Below are 21,017 nucleotides of genomic sequence, written 5' to 3'. Positions count from 1 at the left end.
TCGTGGATTTCTTTCACCTTAATGAGGGTTCAGTTTCTTCCCCTTCAGCTTTGTGGGAAGCTCACAAAGCTTTGATGAGGAGTTATTGCATAAAGGAGGGCTCGAGACTGAAATAAAATGCCAAAAGTGAATATAACGAGCTAACTTCCCAACTTAGGAGAGCAGAAAGTAAATTGGAGGTTTCGCCTTCGCTGGGGGCCCTGAAGAGGGTTGTGGGGGTTAGAAAGAGGCTGAAAGACCTTGCTATACGCAAGGTTGATAAATTGCTCCCACATACAAAACAAAAATACTACGAAAAGGGTAATAAGGCCCATACATTATTGGCTAGGCAATTGAAAGATAGGGTCTTATCCTCACACCCCCAGGCCCTTAGGGGGGAGGATGGTACGATTCATTATAATCCTTCTGAAAATTCCAATATATTTTAGGATTTTTACCGCAAATTATATAATCTACAGGAGCCCCTTCCATTAAATGCTAATGATAGAGATACCCTACTGCAAAATTACCTCTTGAGCCTAAATCTTCCAGTGCTTTCGCCAGAAGCTTTAACAACCCTTAGGGTATGTGCACACAAAATTTCCGCGGGAATTCCGCAACTCCCTGCGGCGGGAAATACGAGAGAAATCCACATGCGTAATTCCCGCGTTTTTCCAGCGAAAATCTAGCGTTTTGCAAGCGTAATTAGCTTGCAGAAGACTAGCGTTTTCCAAGCTATCTGTAGCATCGCTTGGAAAACTGACTGACAGGTTGGTCAGTGGTCACACTCGTCAAACAGTGTTTGACGAGTGTGACCAACTTTTTACTATTGAGGCTGCCTATGCAGCCTCAGTAGTAAAAAGATATAAAGTTTAAAATAATTAAAAAAAAAAAAAATCGTGTTATTCTCACCTTCCGGCATCCCGCGTAAGCGTCCCCAGGCCTCGACGATGCTCCCGGCAAGTCCCGTTCCCAGCGATGCCTTGCGACAATGACCTTTGATGACGTAGCGGTCTCGCAAGACTGTTACGTCATCAAAGGTCATTGTCGCAAGGCATCACTGGGACCGGAAGATGCCAGGAGCATGGCTGACAGGCGGGAAGGCTGCAGGGGACGCCGGAAGGTGAGAATATCATGATTTTTTATTTTAATTCTTTTTTTTTTTTTTTTTTTTTTTTTTTTTAACAGGGATATGGTACCCAGGGCCTGGAGGACAGTCTCCTCTCCTTCAGACCATTGGTACCATCCGCACATTTTCCGCTTAATTTGCGCATGTTGGGCATAGCCACATGCGGAAAGTAAGCGGAACAAGGCATTCCTATGTGTGTGGAATCGCTGCGATTCTGCAAAAAGAATGACCATGCTGCGTATTTTTCCATGATGCGATTCCGCCGTGGAAAAATACGCCGTATTAGCACAGCATGTGTGGAATGCTATTGAATTCACGTCGAAAAAACGCAGCAAAACCGTTAAAAAGCCGCAACGTGTGCACATAGCCTTAATCAACCAGTAACCCAGGAGATTGTGGATATCTTGAAAGATCTTCCCTTGGGTAAGTCCCCAGATCCAGATGGGCTGACCTATTTGTATTATAACACCTTCTTAGAGGCGCTTTCTCCAAATATGATCAAGATGTTCAATTCCTTTGTAGAGGACTCTCCCATCCCGGATAAAATGTCTCACTCCTATTTGGTCCTTATTCCTAAAGCGGGAAAGCACCCCCTAGATTGCTCAAACTATCGCTCAATATCATTATTAAATTGTGACCTGAAAATCTTTACCTGTATGCTGGCTAACAGGCTTATTCGCTGGCTACCCGAACTTATTAATAAGGATCAGGTTGGCTTTGTCCCCTTTCGCCAGGGAGGCGGGCAATACCAGACGGGCAATATATTTGATAGAGATAGCGAATAGAAATAATCTACAAACCTTTGTACTGAGTTTGGATTCAGAGAAGGCATTTGATCGGCTAAATTGGTCTTTCATGTTTGAGACCTTTAGGACCTTTGGCATTTCTGGTACCTTCATGACGGCCATTAGGGCACTGTATAGATCTCCTTCGGCTTCTATTACAATACTGCATCATTCTTCTCCTACTTTAAGCATTGCGAATGGTACCCATCAGGGATGCCATCTATTGCCTTAGGCCTGTTTCACACTTCCGCTTTTTGACGTCAGTCAAAATCCGTCAATTTTTGAAAAAAACGGATCTGCCAAAAAGGGGCGGATCCGCTTTTTCCCCCATAGACTTACATTAGTGGCGGATCTTGACTGATGTTCGTCTGTCCCACCTGTTTTTTCACGGATCTGACAAGATTTCAGCATCTCCCGGGCGGATGGGACAGACACTGCAACGTTTTTTTGCTTTGACGGTCCGCTATTTAGCTGTGCGCATGCCCGGAAGTGCTGTCATTCAAGGTTGGGGACACTCGCTTGGCAGCCAAATAATCACGTCCGGCACGGGTTTTCCATAAAACAATAACAATGCATGCAGTTTATTCAGGCATCATAAACCCACAGCAGCAACATAAAGTTCATATAATCAGCATAGCGTTCATGACAGAGCTTCCCTCTGTTAAAGCCTGTGGTCACACAGGTTACGCAATGTCCAGTACTCAGGCTCTTCAGCCTCACAGATAGCTCACCCAGTCAGGGTTACCTCATGGCTGCTTCAGCTCACTGCAGACGTTCATTCCCTCTGCCTGGGAACTGTCAGACGATTGCAGCCATTACTCACAGCATTCACGTGCTGTCAGGCAGGAAGCCCCATCTTCCAGCGGGACCTTCCACAACGGAACAACCGGGTCCCAGCATTCACTCATGTGACCTACCCTGGCCACCTTATATGGTCCGTAGCCACGCCCACCAGGTCACATGGCTATGACCTCATCACAGGTCCTACAAGCATTCATACATTCTTTACTATGGCGTTCTAGCCACACCCCTGGGTGGATTTGTAGGTAGCTCTCCCTAACCCAATGGCACGAAACCTCAACAGTATCACTGCTGATCAACACATACACAAGTCTTCATCTCAAGGCCACCCACCTTAAGATACATTACGATCATTCAGCATCCTACACCTATCAGGACACTGGAAATGCTTATACGCCTGTCCTGGGACACCCACACAGCGCCCCCTAGCGGACACAGAGGTCACTACACCACATAATCTATATTCTTGCAATTTTCCATCACTTTTTGGTGATTTGAGGACATTGCTGGATAGATGGTCGCCGCTCTCGTTAATAGGTCGGAGAGCCTCAATTGAAATGTCTATCTTTCCCAAGCTGCTCTATCACTTTGAAACTTTATCAGTTAGGGTCCCTATGGGGGAACTTAAGTCTCTCCAAGCAGCTATAATTAGGTTTGTCTGGAATAGTCAGCATCACAGGATCTCCAAGCATTTCCTCATCTCTCATAAAACACAAGGGGGCCTTTCGGTTCCTGACATCAAATATTATTGGGCAACCAATCTGCGTGGGATTCCCTCGTGGGCTACACTATGGGCTTTTAATAAATGGACAGAAATAGAAAAATTATAGTTAGCTCCGTTTCATCCGAATTCCAAATTATGGACAATTAAGCCCATTGGGTCCCAACGTCGCTGTTGGGCCCTATGCAGTTTACAAGGGAGGTTTGGCTTGCGTGTATGAGGAAGTTTTGTTTGGCTTCCCCTAATTTACCAATGATATCCTTCATATATCAGCCATTAATACCAAATAGCACGGATCCTGCAATGGTCCATCCGTGGATCTCGGCAGGTATATTTAGATTTGCAGACTTGGTTGATGGGGACACGCTGGAGATTCTTTCGTTTGATGTTGTTAAGTCCAGATTTGCTATCTCTATTAGTGAATTTTTTCAGTACATGCAGATTAAACATTTTGCTTCTTCCTTATTTGGCTGGTTGAAGGTGTCTACACCAATTGACTTTGAAAGGTAATGTAAAAGGAGTCTATCGATCAAAGGTCTCATATCGGCTATATACAGAATTTCGCTAAGGGGCCAACAGTTAAAGCATCCATATAAGAGCAGATGGGAGCCTATTCTTGTGAGGGGTCTGTCACCTCAAACTTGGCAGATCTTTTGGGAAAGAATGGCTAAATCCTCTATCTGCACTCTTTATAAGGAAATAGACATGAATCCAGACTCATCATCACACCATGTGGACTAATGTGCCATGTGGCAACAAGAAAAGCCCCCAGTGACTGCACTCACTTAAAATAGATTAGGCAACAGGAGGAGAAAGTAGCTACGAGTGCTTTATAGTAAAATAGCAAAATTTTTATTAAATATAAATAGTTAAGTGACAAGACAATCATGAGCAAAACATAATAGAGGTACAGGATAGCACAGAGGGAGAAAGGGGATACCCTTCCATAGTAAAGAGCTCAAAAAGCTACATTTAATAGATGGGCAGTGTCAGATCACAACAGATCACCAACATTAAACAACATCAAAACTATTTAATATAAATAGTGATCCGGCTTACCGCTAGAATGCCAGGTAGTGGAAGAGGTAACCCTCTCGTCTGGGGTTATCTTTATAAGGAGAATCAGTACAAAATAATGATGTTCTGGTATCTCACCCTGGACCTCCTCCACAGATTGAATCCTCAACTTTCAAACCTTTGTTAGTGTTGTGGTTTGAAGGTAGGTTCACAGTTTCACATCTCTGCTCTTGTCCCGAGATCATTGGATTTTGGAAAGAGGTGAAAGCTTTAATAAACAAGATCCTTATGTGGAGGTTGGACCAGATCCAGCTATTTATCTTCTTAACGCCCCTCCCATAGGAATGGGAAGGAACTCTGCTAGATCATTACTTCATATTCTTACCACAGCGAGGTGACTGATAGCTCTTCCCTGGAAGCAGACCTCCCCCCCTTCTCATCAACATTTATTGAACAGAATCTCTATCATTCGTAGGATGGAATATATGACGGCCTTGATGAACGCGAATGTTGACAGATTTGACATTGTATGGGCCCCTTGGGACTATTATTGGGCTCAGAATAGCGCCTAAGCTTCTTTTCTCCTTACTACTACAGGTTTTGTGCTTTTCCCCCTCTCTATCCTACCTTGTGTCTGTCCTGTCCTTTTATGTGTAGTTAGCTTAAGTTTTATTAGGTGGTTTAATAATCGGAGCTAGTATACAGTAGTGTCTAATATATGTATCTGAAAGCATTATTAGAAAATCTAGCTACATTTTAGTCTTCAATGTATTATATTGCATTTTGGGGTTTATTTTACCACTGGAGGGAGCGATCCCTACTACTCTATAGTATTGTGTTTTACCTTGTATTTCTTTTACAGCAATTTAATCTGTAGAAAATGTTTCTGAATACATTTGCTTGGATTTTTTGTATTATTTTCAACTGTTATACTTGAAAAATTTAAGAAAAATTTACAGTTAAAAAAAAAAAAAAAAAAAAGAATAGCACCTGTAAATCATACTCCAACATAGGCCACCGAATTGCTCACTCTTTACCCATTGATGGTTAACTATAGAAATTCCTAATTCTTTTTCGTGAATCTGGAAGATTCCTATTTTTCTCTAGATGGTGAAGGGAAGAACCATACCTTAGCTTTTGACTACAAAATATAAACCTTAAGAACTTTTCTAAAGGAGGGAGGAAACAGGAATCATCTTGACATAACCTATCATCATTCAGTGCTTGTAAAGGGATTGTTGTGACTTGCGGTGTGGACTTTTTGACAGCACTTAGTTAGGATTCTGGCACTGCGTCAGTATGACAAAGCCCATGCAATGAAGCATAAATTCAATAGAACCTGCTTTCCCCAGTAGAGCAGAAGTATAAATCACAAGAAAGAAAAGTCCATGTAATAACTAAAATATACCTGTCATCCCATACAAATCATAGGAGAAGGAAAGAAAAACTGCAATACTTACACTAAATTTGATGATGTCATATATCAAATATCGTGGCACAGCTTGCCCTTTCACTTTATCAATAATCATTTCCTTCAAAAGAGAAAATAAATAAGTCATTATAACACAGGCTTTAAGTTATCTTTCCAGAAAAATCATGATGATTTTTTACGCTTACCATAAAGCCAAAGGGTATCTATGTTTTTAGCTCACATTTTTGCTGACTAAGATCTGTTTAACTGTTTGAGTTTCAAAGTGACAAAAACTAGGCTCTGTCTCTAGAATAGACCAGTAAGTCAGTATATGCCTAACCCAAAGGACAATATCGTAGAAATTGAGGTACTAAGGTCATTAGTACCTTAGAACTGTACTCCTAGGCACCGCTAGATACTAACGGCATCAGATCTCACTGTAAGCCCTCTAAGCCACTTAGAAGATCACTTTTTGGTGGGTCAACAAGACTTGGTGGAAATCAAGAAGTGATAAGCTCATTGTCAAGCTTAAATGATATTTATTATTGGCTCTAAATGTGATGTGAACAGAGCCTTATAAGGGTTATTCACAATCTATTAATTGGTTACATTTGTACTTTGTTAATAATAGTCCTTCCGCTCACAAGAACAGAGATTTTTAATTTTATTGTCTTCTTCTCATTGCTTAAGTAACCAACTACCGTGGCAGTCTATTAGTGGTGACTGATCTCCTAAACCAGGACCGCAGTACTTACAAAAGTTCTTTCCTAATGACAATGTAATCACTGCTATTAAAGCACCCCTCTAGTGTTTTGGGTTTTTTCCCCAACACAAGTCCCCTGCCCCTGGTGTTCTATTCAAACTCCAGCATAATCATTACAGAGCTTGAAGTATCAGGCAATCATAAGAGCAGTCAGCATGAAGGTATTTTTTCAATATAGCTTGTGACATTGAAAATTAAAGTGGTATTGCAGATACAAGACTTTATCATATATCCTAGATGGAGGTCTTCTAACAGAGATCACCACTGATCGACAGAGCTGGGAACTTTTATTCCCAAACTGAATGGAGCACCAGTATGTATGCTTGATTGCCACCCCATTCATTCTTTATGGAATGGTCAGACAATGCCAAATGATCAAAGACCAAGATCTATACTAAGGGTCGGAATGTTGATGGTGTATCTGTATTTGTGATGCTATAATGAAGCAAGATGACCATTACTGGATGGTGAAGCCATCATCTTTTAATTACCTCCATAAGTCCTATAGAGGAATGAAGTGGCAGTATTTATGCTTGACGAAAGCCCCATTAAAATGGGTGGGAAGAACACATTCTGATGATCAGTGGGGGTCTGACCACTTAGCTAGAATTTATCACCTATTTAGCTCTATACTTGGAATTAAAGGAATAATATGTACATTAAATAAAGATGTCAATGATTTAACCAAGACCCTATCACAATAAAAACCTAATGAGTCCTTGAATAGTGGTAGAACATTAAAGCATGTGGTAAGAAGTGTATAGGTTAGTAGCCAAGTGCAGTGATCCCATATAAGCGCACACAACGGAAGAGCGCATACTATAGCAAGACAAACTTCAAAGTCGAAGATTGACAATCTGATAAAACCATCTTCCTTCTTGCAATGCCTCATTAAGATCCACTGCCTTGAGTTATAGCATGTCATATTCCCAACAGATGAACCTGTAAGAATGTCCAGTAATTTAGAGGCTGATATATTTTAGCTATTGGAAGAGGTTTTAATGGAAAAACAACAAAAAATGCTACATATGGGCGATCTGCTCATCGCCCATATGTAGCAGAGACGATCGGGTTGTGCATGCTTCTAGCCTCCTATGGAGGCTACTGAAGGATGCCAAAAGTAAAAAAAAAAAAAAAAAAGTTTAAAAATAAAAAAAAAAATAAAAAAACCTAAAAGTTCAAATCACCCCCCTTTCACCCCAATCAAAATAAAACAGTAAAAAAAAATCCCACATACACATATTAGGTATCGCCGTGTTCAGAATCGCCCGATCAATAAAAAAAAGCATTAACCCGATCACTAAATGGCGTAGCGAGAAAAAAAATTCAAAACGCCAGGATTACGTTTTTTTGGTCGCCAAGACATTGCATTAAAATGCAATAACGGGCGATCAAAAGAACGTATCTGCACAAAAGTGGTATCATTAAAAACGTCAGCCCGGCATGGAAAAAATAAGCCCTCACCCGACCCCAGATCATGAAAAATGGAGCCGCTACGGGTCTCAGAAATTTGCGCAAATTTTTTTTTTTTTTTTTTAGCAAACTTTGGAATTTTTTTCACCACTTAGATAAAAGAGGACATAGACATGTTTGGTGTCTATGAACTCGTAATGACCTGGAGAATCATAATGCCTGGTCAGATTTAGCATCTAGTGAACCTAGCAAAAAAGCCAAGCAAAAAACAAGTGTGGGATTGCACTTTTTTGGCAATTTCACCGCACTTGGAATTTTTTTCCCGTTTTCGAGTACACGACATGGTAAAACCAATAATGTCGTTCAAAAGTACATCTCGTCCCGCAAAAAATAAGCCCTCACATGGCCATATAGACGGAAAAATAAAAAAGTTATGGCTCTGGAAAGAAGGGGAGGGAAAAATGAAAACGCAAAACCAAAAATACCCCTGGTCGTTAAGGGGTTAATAGAAAATCGACCTTAGGCCTGTTTCACACTTCCGTTTTTGTGTCCGCCAAACGGATCCGTTTCCGTTTTTTTGACGGAAACTGATGCAAACGGATCCGTTTTTAAAAAACCGGATCCGTTTTTTTTGACGGATCCGCGGTAACCACTAATGGAAGTCTATGGGACAAAAAAACGGATCCTGCAAAAAAAATGGCGGATCCGTTTTTTTTATGGAAACCAACGGATTTTGACGGATTTGAAAAAACGGAAGTGTGAAACAGGCCTTAGCCATCCCTAACAGTGTAGAAGCTGGAGCAGCTTTACTAGTGCATACAGGTGGCTAAGTTTTGTGCAGAGCATGTATGTGACATAAATGGAAGACATTACACAAGTGGCATCATGGACATAGCTGACTCCACACTAAGAGTAATTGTGCCCTTTATGAACTTTGGCAAAAGACCGCAAAAACAAAATGCAAAACTGCATTGGGGCTTTTCTATGTAACTGTTTCAGACATATTATGCCCCTTTTTTAGTCCCCCTACACTTTAGTGCACAGGTATGAGTCCTTACTTATATTACCACTTTACAGTAACACATTACCCCCTTGTCTTCTACTCCAAAGGCACAACCCTAGACTACAAATGTTAGTGACATTAACCCTTCCATTACTTTACATCTCTAGGGTAGTTTTAATTACCATGACGTATTTTTTTTTCTTATTTTCTGTTGTCTAAACCAGGGTGCATATTACAGTCATGTGCGTTGTGAGAATCATGTGGGAATAGTGGATGAGGGCAGGTATATCTCGCCCACATTCCTTTCCTATGTGGCCTAGTCTGGTCAGTATCGCACCTGCTTGCTAATGAATAATGGGAGGTGGATATAAAAGGATGCCAGGTGGTTGTGTGAGTGTCTCAGCCTGGGAACACAGAGAGCCTGTCTGTGTGAGAGACACACGTGAGTGGAAGCAGTGCCCACTGCAACTGTGGTTTGGCTGGACGGGAGAAGCCCGCCAGTTGGTAGTTAGGTTGTCCATTGTTTAGTTAGTGCCGGACAGGCAAGGATTTGTTTTATGTTTTATTTCCTTTTTGCAATGCTTTCACCTTTAATAAACCTGACCCAGGGTCAGTTACACCCGAATCCCAGCTCTGCGCCTGAGTTTCATGCTTAACGCACGTGACCTTTGACCCCAGCAAAGCCGATCCCGGAGTGTTTTATCACATTGTGGTGGAGAACGCGGGCATCACGTTGCAAGCATGAGCATGGAGGACGTGGTGAAAGCGCTGGTACAGTCCACCGCCGTCCAGCAAGAAGCTAATCGGGTGATGATGGCCCAGCTGAAGGAGTTGGTGGACATGACAGTTACCGATCGTTCACTTCTCCAGCAGGTGGCGCAGCGCTTGGCAAGCTTACCTGAGCTTAACCTGGAAGCCGAGTCGAGAGTGATTCAAGTGAGTCGGTACTGGCAGAAGATGACGACCGAAGATGACGTCGAGGCATACCTGACCATGTTTGAACGGACGGCGGTGCGAGAAAAATGGCCGAAGGCACGATGGGCCAGCCTGATTGCCCCGTTTCTTTCCGGTGAGGCCCAAAAGGCTTATTATGACTTAGAGCCTGAAGCCGCGCAGGACTTTGAGAAACTGAAAGCCGAGATCTTGGCCCGGCTGGGAGTGACGACCGCTGTCCGTGCACAGAGAGTGCATCAATGGACTTATCAGCCGGATAAACCACCGCGGTCACAGATGTTCGACCTGATCCACGTGACGAAGAAGTGGCTACAACGCGAGGTGTTGACAGCGCCAGAGTTAATCCAGAGAGTCGTCATGGACAAGTACTTGAGAGCTCTACCGCCAGCCCTGAGGAAGTGGGTAAGCCATGGAAATCCTACGACGGCAGATCAACTTGTGGATCTGGTTGAACGTTACTCCGTGGTGGAAGGACTCCGAGACAACGCTACCCCACCTCGTTCTTCATCATCTCCACGTGGAACCGGTAAGACTGTTCCAGGGAGTAGGGGAGATGGAAAAATCCCTAAGACAGTGGGGGAGGAAAACGGGACTGCCCGCACTGCGAGGCCGAGAGTAACGAACTATGGTCTAAGCAAGGGGCCCGTTAGGTGTTTCCGCTGCCAAGAGATGGGACATATTGCTGCGAACTGTCCAGTCACTACTGAACCCATGCAGTGCGATGTCACAGACTCTAAAAACCGCATGTCTATGGTTGCACGGGTAGTGAGTGTGAATGCCGGTCAAAAGGATGTGGAAAAACACTTGTGTGATTTAACTGTTGATAGCAAAAATGTGGTGGCATTGTTAGACTCAGGAAGTGTGGTGACTCTGGTGAAGGCCAGTCTGGTGTCAGCCCCGACTGGACCATCAGACAAATTTTCTGTAACGTGTGTGCATGGAGACACCTGTTTGTACCTCACCACGGTCATATGCATTACTACTTCCTATGGGTCTGTGCAACATAAAGTGGGACTCGTCCCGGCGTTATTGCATGATGTTATCCTGGGCCGGGATTTTCCCCACTTCTGGCAATTGTGAATCATAGAATCATAGAGTTGGAAGGGACCTCCTGGGCCATCTGGTCCAACCCCCTGCTCAAAGCAGGATTCGCTAAATCATCCCAGTCAGATGTCTGTCCAGCCTCTGTTTGAAGACTTCCATTGAAGGAGAACTCACCACTTCTCGTGGCAGCCTGTTCCACTCATTGATCACTCTGTCAAAAAGTTTTTTCTAATATCTAATCTGTGTCTCCTCCCATTCAGTTTCATCCCATTGCTTCTAGTCTTTCCTTGTGCAAATGAGAATAAAGTTGATCCTTCTACAATGTGACAGCCCTTTAGATATTTGTAGACAGCTATTAAGTCTCCTCTCAGTCTTCTCTTTTGCAAACTAAACATTCCCAAATCCTGCAACCTTTCCTCATAAGACAGGGTTTGCAGACCGGTCACCATTCTGGTCGCTCTTTTTGAACTTGCTCCAGTTTGTTGATGTCTTTTTTAAAATGTGGTGCCCAAAACTGGACACAATATTCCAGATGAGGTCTGACCAAAGAGGAGTAGAGGGAAATAATGACTTCACGTGATCTAGACTGTATGCTTCTGTTAATACATCCTAGAATTGCATTTGCCTTTTTTGCTGCTGCATCACACTGTTGACTCATATTCAGTCTGTGATCTATTAGTATACCCAAGTCTTTTTCACATGTGCTGTCACTTAGCCCTATTCCTCCCATTCTATATATGCTTTTTTCATTTTTATTGCCCAGATGTAGTACTTTGCATTTCTCCCTGTTAAAAACCATTCTGTTAGTTGCTGCCCACTTCTCCAGTTTATTTAAATCTTTTTGAATCTTCTCTCTCTCTTCTCTAGTATTAGCTATCCCTCCTAGCTTTGTGTCATCAGCAAATTTAATCAGTTTACCCTCAATTCCTTCATCTAAATCGTTGATAAAGATGTTGAACAATACAGGGCCCAGGACAGAGCCCTGTGGTACCCCACTTGAGACATTCTTCCAACTGGATGTGCAGCCATTTACGACCACTCTTTGGGTCCGATCACTAAGCCAGTTATGAATCCACCTAACAGTTGCCCTGTCCATTCCATACTTAGTCATTTTTTCAATAAGGATTGTATGAGAGACTTTGTCAAATGCTTTGCTGAAGTCAAGATATACTATATCTACAGCATTTCCTTGATCCACCCAATCAGTGATACCGTCATAGAAGGAAATTAAGTTAGACATGACTTATTAGTTACAAACCCATGCTGACTCTGTTTAATCACTTAATTCTTATCCAGGTATTGACATACATGTTGTTTAATAATTTGTTCAAAGATCTTTCCTGGTATAGAAGTCAGACTCACCGGCCTATAGTTGCCTGGGTCCACCTTCTTCCCCTTTTTGAAGATAGGAACAACATTTGCTCTTCTCCAGTCTTCTGGCACTTCTCCTGTTCTCCAAGAATTTTCAAAGATTATGGAGAGGGGTTCAAAAATTTCTTCTGCTATCTCCTTCAGTACTCTGGGGTGTGATTCATCTGGACCTGGAGACTTGAATTCATTTAGGTTAGCTAAGTGTTTCCTCACTATCTTTCTGTTTATAGATATCCTGGATTCTTCTATTCCCTTAATAGGACAGTGAATAACAGTTGATTTTACATTTCCTTTCTGAGAGAAAACATTGCAATATAGGAATTTAAAAGTTCAGCCTTCTCAACATCCTGTCTTACCATTTCATCATTTTCATCCTGTAAAAATCCTATAGCATCTTTGACTTTTCTTTTACTTTTGACATATCCCCAAAATCCTTTATTATTTCTTTTGACATCTCTTGCAAGCCTCAATTAATTTTCAGCTTTAGCTAATCTGATTTGTGCCCTGCAGGTTCTGCAGACAGCATTATATTCTTCTTTAGATATGCCTCCCTCTTTCCATTTTATAAACATTTTTTTCTTCCTTTTTAGCATGTGCTTAAGTTCTGTGTTCATCCATCCTGGTTTCCTTAAATGCTTCCTATTCTTCCCTGTTTTCGGAATTGTTAACAACTGTGCTTTGAGAATTTCATTTTTCAAGATTTCCCATCCTTCCTGGACATTTTTGTCTTTAAGGATATCCAGCCATTGGATCCCTCCAATTCTCTTTCTGAATCCCTTAAAATCTGCCTTTCTGAAATCTAACCTTGACGTCTGAGTTTTCACAGGTCTTCCGCCTCTAGTTATCCAAAATTCTAAAATAGCATGGTCGCTACCTCCTAGGGTCCCAGACACTTTTACCTCCTCAACCATTTCCTCCCTGTTTATAAGGATTAGATCCAAGGTAGCAGTTCCCCTTGTTTTCTCCTTTACCTTTTGGAAGATAAAGTTGTCAGCAAGAGAGGATAAGAATTTCCTTGACCTGTTAGTTTTGCCTGAGAGAGATTCCCAACAAATGTCTGGATAGTTGAAATCTCCCATGACAACTATGTCATATTTTTTGGAGAACTTGGCCATTTGATGCATAAAGAGTTCATCCATATCTTCAGCTTGCACAGGCGGCCTGTAGTAAATGCCTACAATGGTGTCCTTTCCATTGTTCTGTCCTTGTATTCTTACCCAAACAGTTTCCACAGAACTCCCAGTCTCTGAAGCTTCAATCTCTGTGCAGATATACGCGTTTCTAACATACAATGCGACACCCCCTCCTCGTTTATCAAGTCTGTTTCTTGCAAATAAGTTGTATCCTTCTAGTCTTGTATTCCAATCATGTGTATTGTCCCACCAAGTTTCAGTGATTCCAATGACATCATATTTCTTTTCCTGTGTTAGTAGTTCCAATTCTCCTTGTTTGTTGCCCATGCTTTGTGCATTAGTATAGAAACATTTTAGTTTGTGATTGGTTTCTCTTTCTCCAATATTTTTATTAATTCGATTCTTTCGTCTTTTTTCTTCCTTTCCAATTCTAATAGCAGAGTTCTCAATAGCATTTGTCAGGTGTATGGCTTTTTCTGGTCTTTTGCTTCCCTTCCCATGTTGTTCTAGTTTAAAGATCTCCTTACAAGTGTAGCAAGGCGACTTCCAAATACATGCTTTCCAGTCTTCGTAAGGTGCACCCCATCTCTGTGGGAGAATCAGTTGATGCCCTCGGGTAATAGTGTACATGGTTCTTCTCCCAGGGCGCGTGTGGGTCCCGAACCCCTGGGAGAGGTCTCCCCGGAAGACTCGGGGGAAGAGTCTGCGGGAAATGACCTGCAGTTCCCGTTTTCAGTCATGGCGGGTGATACGGAGGAGACCGGGGAAGAGGAGGAGGCCGACAGCCGTCCACCTCCCCGTTTGCCGGATTTAGAAGTTCAGAAAGATGACTTCCAAAGAGAGCAAATAAAGGATCCTACCCTTTCTCAGGCTGGGACGAATGTAAAAGTGATAAATGGGGTACCCGTAGAACCTGGCTCTAGGCTGGCATATCCTTACATGGTTCTGGAGAATGATTTACTCTATCAGATAGAGAAAAAGGGGGAAGATACGGTGCAACTATTAGTCGTGCCAAAAGCCTACCGGCGGCAGGTGCTGGACCTGGCCCACGGACATGTGATGGGAGGTCACCTGGGAGTCCAGAAAACCACCGAAAGGATATTACACTGTTTTGTTTGGCCAGGCATGCATCACGATATTCGTGTATATTGTGAGTCTTGTCCTGACTGCCAAGCCTCTGCACCTAAGCCCCGGTTCTGTAGCCCTTTGGTACCCCTACCTATTATTGAAGTCCCGTTTGAGAGGATTGGGATGGATTTAGTTGGGCCCCTTCCACGGTCGGCACGAGGACACCAACATATCCTGGTCATCTTGGATTATGCCACTCGTTACCCGGAGGCCATCCCTTTGCGTTACACGGCCACCAAGACGATTGCCAAGGAACTGGTGCATGTGTTTAGTCGGGTCGGTATACCAAAACAGATACTCACCGACCAGGGGACCCCCTTTATGTCCAGGGTAATGAAGGAGCTCTGCCGATTGTTACAATCGAACTGTTACGCACATCCGTGTATCACCCTCAAACAGACGGGTTGGTCGAACGGTTCAATAAAACTCTGAAGCAGATGCTGAGAAAGGTGATAGACAAGGATGGGAAGAACTGGGACTATTTACTTCCGTATTTGCTTTTTGCCATCAGAGAAGTACCCCAGTCTTCCACAGGATTCTCGCCTTTCGAGCTATTGTACGCCCGACGTCCTCGCGGACTGTTAGACATTGCAAAAGAAACCTGGGAGGGTCAGGTCACTCTGTTTAAAACAGTGATAGATCACGTCACACAAATGCAGGACCGTATTGCGGCTGTTATGCCTATCGTCAAAGAACACATGATACAGGCTCAAGGAGCCCAAAAAAGAATCTATGATAGGGGCGCCAAGATCCGTACGTTTGCACCCGGAGATAGGGTGTTGATTCTGGTCCCCACGGTGGACAGTAAGTTCCTGGCAAAGTGGCAGGGCCCCTTTGAGATTAAGGAAAGAGTTGGTGAAGTAAACTACAAAGTATACCAGGCAGGTAAACGGAAACCTGAACAGATTTATCATGTAAATCTGATAAAACCCTGGAAAGATCGGTCTGCCTTGTCAGCGGAGCTGGCCCGTCCCGTCTGCTCGCATACCGAACCGGAGGTACGGGTAGCAGAGACTCTCTCGGAGCGGCAAAAGACTGAGGTCAGGCAGTGTCTACTTCACAACCAAAAGTTTCTCTCAGAAAAACCTGGGCAGACTACGCTAATGGAACATGACATCGTAACGGAACCTGGTGTCACGGTTCACGTAAAGCCCTACAGAATCCCGGAAGCGCGCCGTGAAGCAGTTTCCCGAGAAGTGAAGGCAATGTTAGAGTTAGGCGTCATTGAGGAATCGCACAGTGCTTGGTCCAGCCCGATTGTGCTAATTCCTAAACCAGACGGCACCATCTGGTTCTGCAATGACTTCAGGAAACTGAATGCGGCCTCAAAATTTGATGCCTACCCTATGCCCCGGGTCGACGAGTTAATAGATCGGTTAGGAAAAGCCCGGTATATTACGACTCTAGACCTAACAAAGGAGTATTGGCAGATCCCTCTGGCGGAGGCTGCCTGAGAAAAGACGGCATTTGCTACCCCAGAAGGTCTATTTCAGTATGTGTATATGCCGTTTGGACTGCACGGAGCACCGGCGACCTTCCAGAGACTGATGGATCGAGTCCTGAGGCCACATAGGCAGTACGCTTCGGCCTATTTGGACGACATTGTCATTTACAGTTTGGACTGGGAAACTCATCTCCAGAAAGTACAAGCTGTGATTGACGACCTGTGGGAGGCAGGTCTAACCGCGAACCCCAAGAAATGTCACATCGGGCTAGAAGAAGCCTGGTATTTGGGGTATGTAATTGGAAGGGGTGTTGTTAAACCCTAGGTTGATAAGATTCAGGCGGTTCAGGACTGGCCACAACCTGTCAACAAGAAGCAGGTGCAAGCCTTCCTGGGGATCGCCGGCTATTATCGCCGGTTCATACCCAATTTTGCAGCCATCGCTACCCCCCCTGACAGATCTTACAAAAGGGAAAGACTCCGTCATGATTAAATGGAGTTTAGCGGCTGAAGAAGCCTTCCATAGCCTAAAACGGGCACTGTGCTCTCAGCCCGTACTGGTGACTCCGGACTTCCGCAGCGAGTTTGTGGTACAAACGGATGCCTCTGATACCGGTATCGGGGCAGTACTCTCACAAGTGAGGGACGGAGTGGAACACCCAGTCCTCTATCTCAGCAGGAAGCTGAATAAACACGAGCAAAGGTATGCAGTCGTAGAAAAAGAGTGCCTCGCCATTAAGTGGGCTCTAGAGGCCCTCAAATATTACCTGGTGGGCCGAAAGTTCAGGCTGATCACGGACCATGCCCCTCTCAAGTGGATGCACTTGAACAAGGAACGGAATAGCCGAGTGACCCGGTGGTTCCTTGCCCTGCAGGCCTACACTTTTACGGTGGAGCACCGCCCAGGGGTACAGATGGGGAATGCAGATGCCCTGTCCCGAGTGCACTGTATGGCGGGTGTCATTGCTCGACCGGAGTGGTCTGAGCAGAGGGGTGGGATATGTGAGAATCATGTGGGAATAGTGGATGAGGGCAGGTATATCTCGCCCAGATTCCTTTCCTATGTGGCCTAGTCTGGTCAGTATCGCACCTGCTTGCTAATGAATAATGGGAGGTGGATATAAAAGGATGCCAGGCGGTTGTGTGAGTGTCTCAGCCTGGGAACACAGAGAGCCTGTCTGTGTGAGAGACACACGTGCGTGAAAGCAGTGCCCACTGCAACTGTGGTTTGGATGGACGGGAGAAGCCCGCCAGTTGGTAGTTAGGTTGTCCATTGTTTAGTTAGTGCAGGACAGGCAAGGATTTGTTTTATGTTTTATTTCCTTTTTGCATTACTTTCACCTTTAAAAAACCTGACCCAGGGTCAGTTACACCCGAATCCCAGCTCTGCGCCTGAGTTTCATGCTGAACGCACGTGACCTTTGACCCCAGCAAAGCCGATCCCGGAGTGTTTTATCACAGCGTCTTATCTGAAAAGTACAGTAAACATAGCTCACCAACTTATACGCTGGTTTCACACGTCCACCATTCACGGTCTGAGCACAGACCACAATGTCTACACTAGCCCATAGTCGATCAGGACACTGTGGTCCATATTTAGACCAGGAATTATGAATGAGACAGGCCCAATATATTCTTTGTTTATAGCCATTGTCATACTTGCGTGTGCAATGCCGTGAAACTCGCCCAAGTCTCTTGCATCAATACTCGGCACTGCCGCCTGCACTTTTGGACCGGAGTGTGCGTCTGCATGTATTTCTATGCAGCCGCACACTCCGGTCCCGAGTGCCGACGCCAGTGCCGGGTATTGATGCGATAGACTTGTGCGAGTTTCTTGCATTGCACACGCAAGTGTGACCCCAGCCTAAAGCCGCAATACAGCCTTTTTTTGTTTTTGCATTGCAGCCATGGAGTGGTAACAGTAATGTAAGTTCCCTGCCCCTAGTATAATGCTCATCAGCTGCCGCCTTCAACTGTTTTCGGTGCTGCTCCGACAGTCTTCTGTAGTTTGTGACCTACCAGATCGCTCAAGTGTTTGCTGAGCAAACCAAAAGTCACAAATCAATCCAAATCTATGAGAGCCAAAACGAGGCCAGAACGAAGATCTCATAGACTTACACTGAGAGCTTGTGACCGTTACCTTTGGACACCCGGTCAGTCAGAAGTTGTGGTCAGAAGATAGTGGTGTGGGACTGCAGTGGCGCCAGAAACAGCTGAAAACCGAGGATGATAAGTATCATACTAAGGTCAGGGAACTTGATTAGGTACTTTAATAAATATACTAACAAAACATATATGCAACACAAAGTTAACGACCGACTATGATGTGTGGTACATAGAATATGGATTAAGAAGAGGGTTTTCACATAAAAAGACAAACAAGAGGCTGGAGTTCATTTATGAACAAGTTTTAGGGGAAAAAACAAAAATGTTTAGGCTACATTTCTTTTACTTAACGTCTTACCCCATCCAGAAGAGTATTGGTCAAGTGGACTCTGAGATCTTTCCGAAATGGAAATTCAAGTTTAGAAACATGAAACACGGAGTTATCACGGTCAATCATATGTACTTCATTTTTACCATCAATAAGCATCATGTACCTTAAAAGAAAAATAAATAATGAAATGTACAGGAGGATTACACATCTGATATTTCACTGTAATAGAGCAGAAGAAATAAGGAAAATGAGGAAACATTGTGGCATTGGGAAAGCAATAACTTTGTAGCCAACCAAATTCTTTTTTCTCTCCCCTAAAAGTCAAACAGATTTACTTCCCAATATATTGATTATCTGACATTTAGGGTATGTGCACACGTTAAGTCTTTGGTGCAGAAATTTCTACACCATTTCTGCATCTGTTGACAGGAAAAGCACAGCATAAAACTTGCGCGTTTGTGACACTTTTTTTACATGCGTTTTTGTTGCAGATTTTTCCCACTCATAAGAGTGAAATCTGCAGCAAAAATGCTGAAAGAATTAACATGCTGCAGATTGAAACCTGTTCCAAATCTGTAAGTCAAAAATAAGCAACATGTACATGAGACTTCAGGATTTTCTTTCAGTTTGCTGGCATCAAGAAACCCTTCAGATCTTGCGACAAAACTGAGCAGAAAAAAACGACACAAAAGCTTGACAAAACATACCGTGTGCACACAGCCTTAAAGATATGGATGTGTGGGAACTACCCTGACTTTATTAACACCTGTACTGCACATCGGCTTGGAGGATTGTCAGCCCATTGCTCACTATGAAATAACTTCAATTCTGGTATATTAGTGAGTTTTCTCCAATAACCTGCTCACTTCAGATACTTCCACAGCATTTCTATAGAATTAAGGTCAGGACTTTGACTTGGCCATTTCAAAACTTTAACTTTATTCTTCTTTATGTGTTCTTTTGTAAAGCGATTGTATGCTTTGTGTTGTTGTCTTGCTGGATTATCCATGATCTCTTGAGACTCAGCTCATGAATAGCTGTCCCGAGCATTTGCTCTAGAATTTGATAGCAAAATTCACAATTCATTGTCCCATTAAAGATGACAATCCCAGATGCAACAAAAGAGCCTCCAACCATGACACTACCACCACTGAGTTTCACAGATGGCATAAAGTCTTTATGCTGGGAGGCAGTATTTTTTCCAAGAAACTACGCCTCTCTTTAACCCCTTCACCATCTCGCAATTTTCCATTTTTGTTTTTTGCTCCCCTTCTTCCCAGAGCCCTAACTTTTTTGCCATGTGAGGGCTTGTTTTTTGCCGGATGAGTAGAACGTTTGAACGACACCATTGATTTTACCATATAGTGTACTGGAAAACGAGAAAAAAATCCAAGTGATGTGAAATTGCAAACAAAAAGCGCAATTCCACAATGTTTTTTTAAATATATTTACCACGTTCGCTAAATGCTAAAACTGACCAGCCATTATGATTCCTCGGGTTAGTACGAGGTCACAGATGCCAAACATGTATAGATTCTTTTTTATTTAAGTGGTGAAAAGAATTTGAAAATTTGTAAGACGAAAAAAAAAATCGCCATTTTCAGTTACCCGTAGCACCTCCATTTTTCAGGATCTGGGGCTGGGTAATGGCTTATATTTTGCGCCATGAGCTTATTGATACCATTTTGAGGTAGATACAATGTTTTGATCACCTGTTATTGTACTTTATTGCAATGTTGTGGCAGCCAAAGAACCCTAAATCTGCCGTTTTCGATATTTTTTCTCGTTACGCCATTTACCAATCAAATTAATGAAGTTTATATTTTGATAGGACATTTCTGAACACATTAATACCAAATATGTTTTTTTTTTCTAATTGTTTTAATTTGAACTAGCTGAAGAGCCCGGCGCTGCCCGGGCATAGTAACTAACTGTGGTTAGTTATAGCAAATTATAATTATCCTCCATCCCATAGTCCCGTGCCCATATACCCATCATACATATCGACGATCCCATAGGCCCGTGCCCATACACCAATCATACATATCCTCCATCCCATAGTCGAGTGCCCATATACGCATCACACATCCTCCATCCCATAGTCCCATGCCAATATACCCATCACACATCCTCCATCCCATAGTCCCATGCCCATATACCCATCATACATATTCGCCATCCCATAGTCGAGTGCCCATATACCCATCACACATCCTTCATTGTTATGAATGAGTCACCGTAGGAGGCAAAAACAGAAATACTAGCTAAGTCCAGAAAACCAGAGAAGTTGGCAGCTATCGGATTGCAGACCCCTGAACCTAACAACAACAACTAGCAGTAGCCGTGGGGGGTTCCTACGGTGCCCTAGACCCCTCGATCACAGCCGGAGAACTACATAGCCTAAAGACAGAAAGGGAAATCTAAACTGCCCCAGAGCAGACCCCAAAGCAATAGGCAGCCCCCAACATATAATGACGGTGAAGC

General features: G+C 43.4%; 1 protein-coding gene across 4 annotated transcripts in view; it reads right to left on the bottom strand.

Annotated features, from left to right (window-relative positions):
- RNGTT (RNA guanylyltransferase and 5'-phosphatase) overlaps window positions 1-21,017 on the bottom strand; it is a 601,184-nt gene that overhangs the window by 389,366 nt on the left and 190,801 nt on the right. For all 4 annotated transcript variants that reach the window (XM_073589590.1, XM_073589589.1, XM_073589588.1 and 1 more), the window contains exons 9-10: window positions 18,561-18,696; window positions 5,893-5,964 (exon numbers count right to left, since the gene is read on the bottom strand). In XM_073589590.1, coding sequence (XP_073445691.1) covers window positions 5,893-5,964; window positions 18,561-18,696 — 208 coding nt within the window. The remainder of the gene's footprint in view (window positions 1-5,892; window positions 5,965-18,560; window positions 18,697-21,017) is intronic.

Source organism: Dendrobates tinctorius, unplaced genomic scaffold (genome assembly GCF_039654945.1).
Source record: "Dendrobates tinctorius isolate UK_male_01 unplaced genomic scaffold, ASM3965494v1 ptg000111l, whole genome shotgun sequence".
NCBI lineage: Eukaryota > Metazoa > Chordata > Amphibia > Anura > Dendrobatidae > Dendrobates > Dendrobates tinctorius.
The sequence above is the reverse complement of the archived record's forward strand: the minus strand, read 5'-3'. Positions and strand labels throughout refer to the sequence as shown.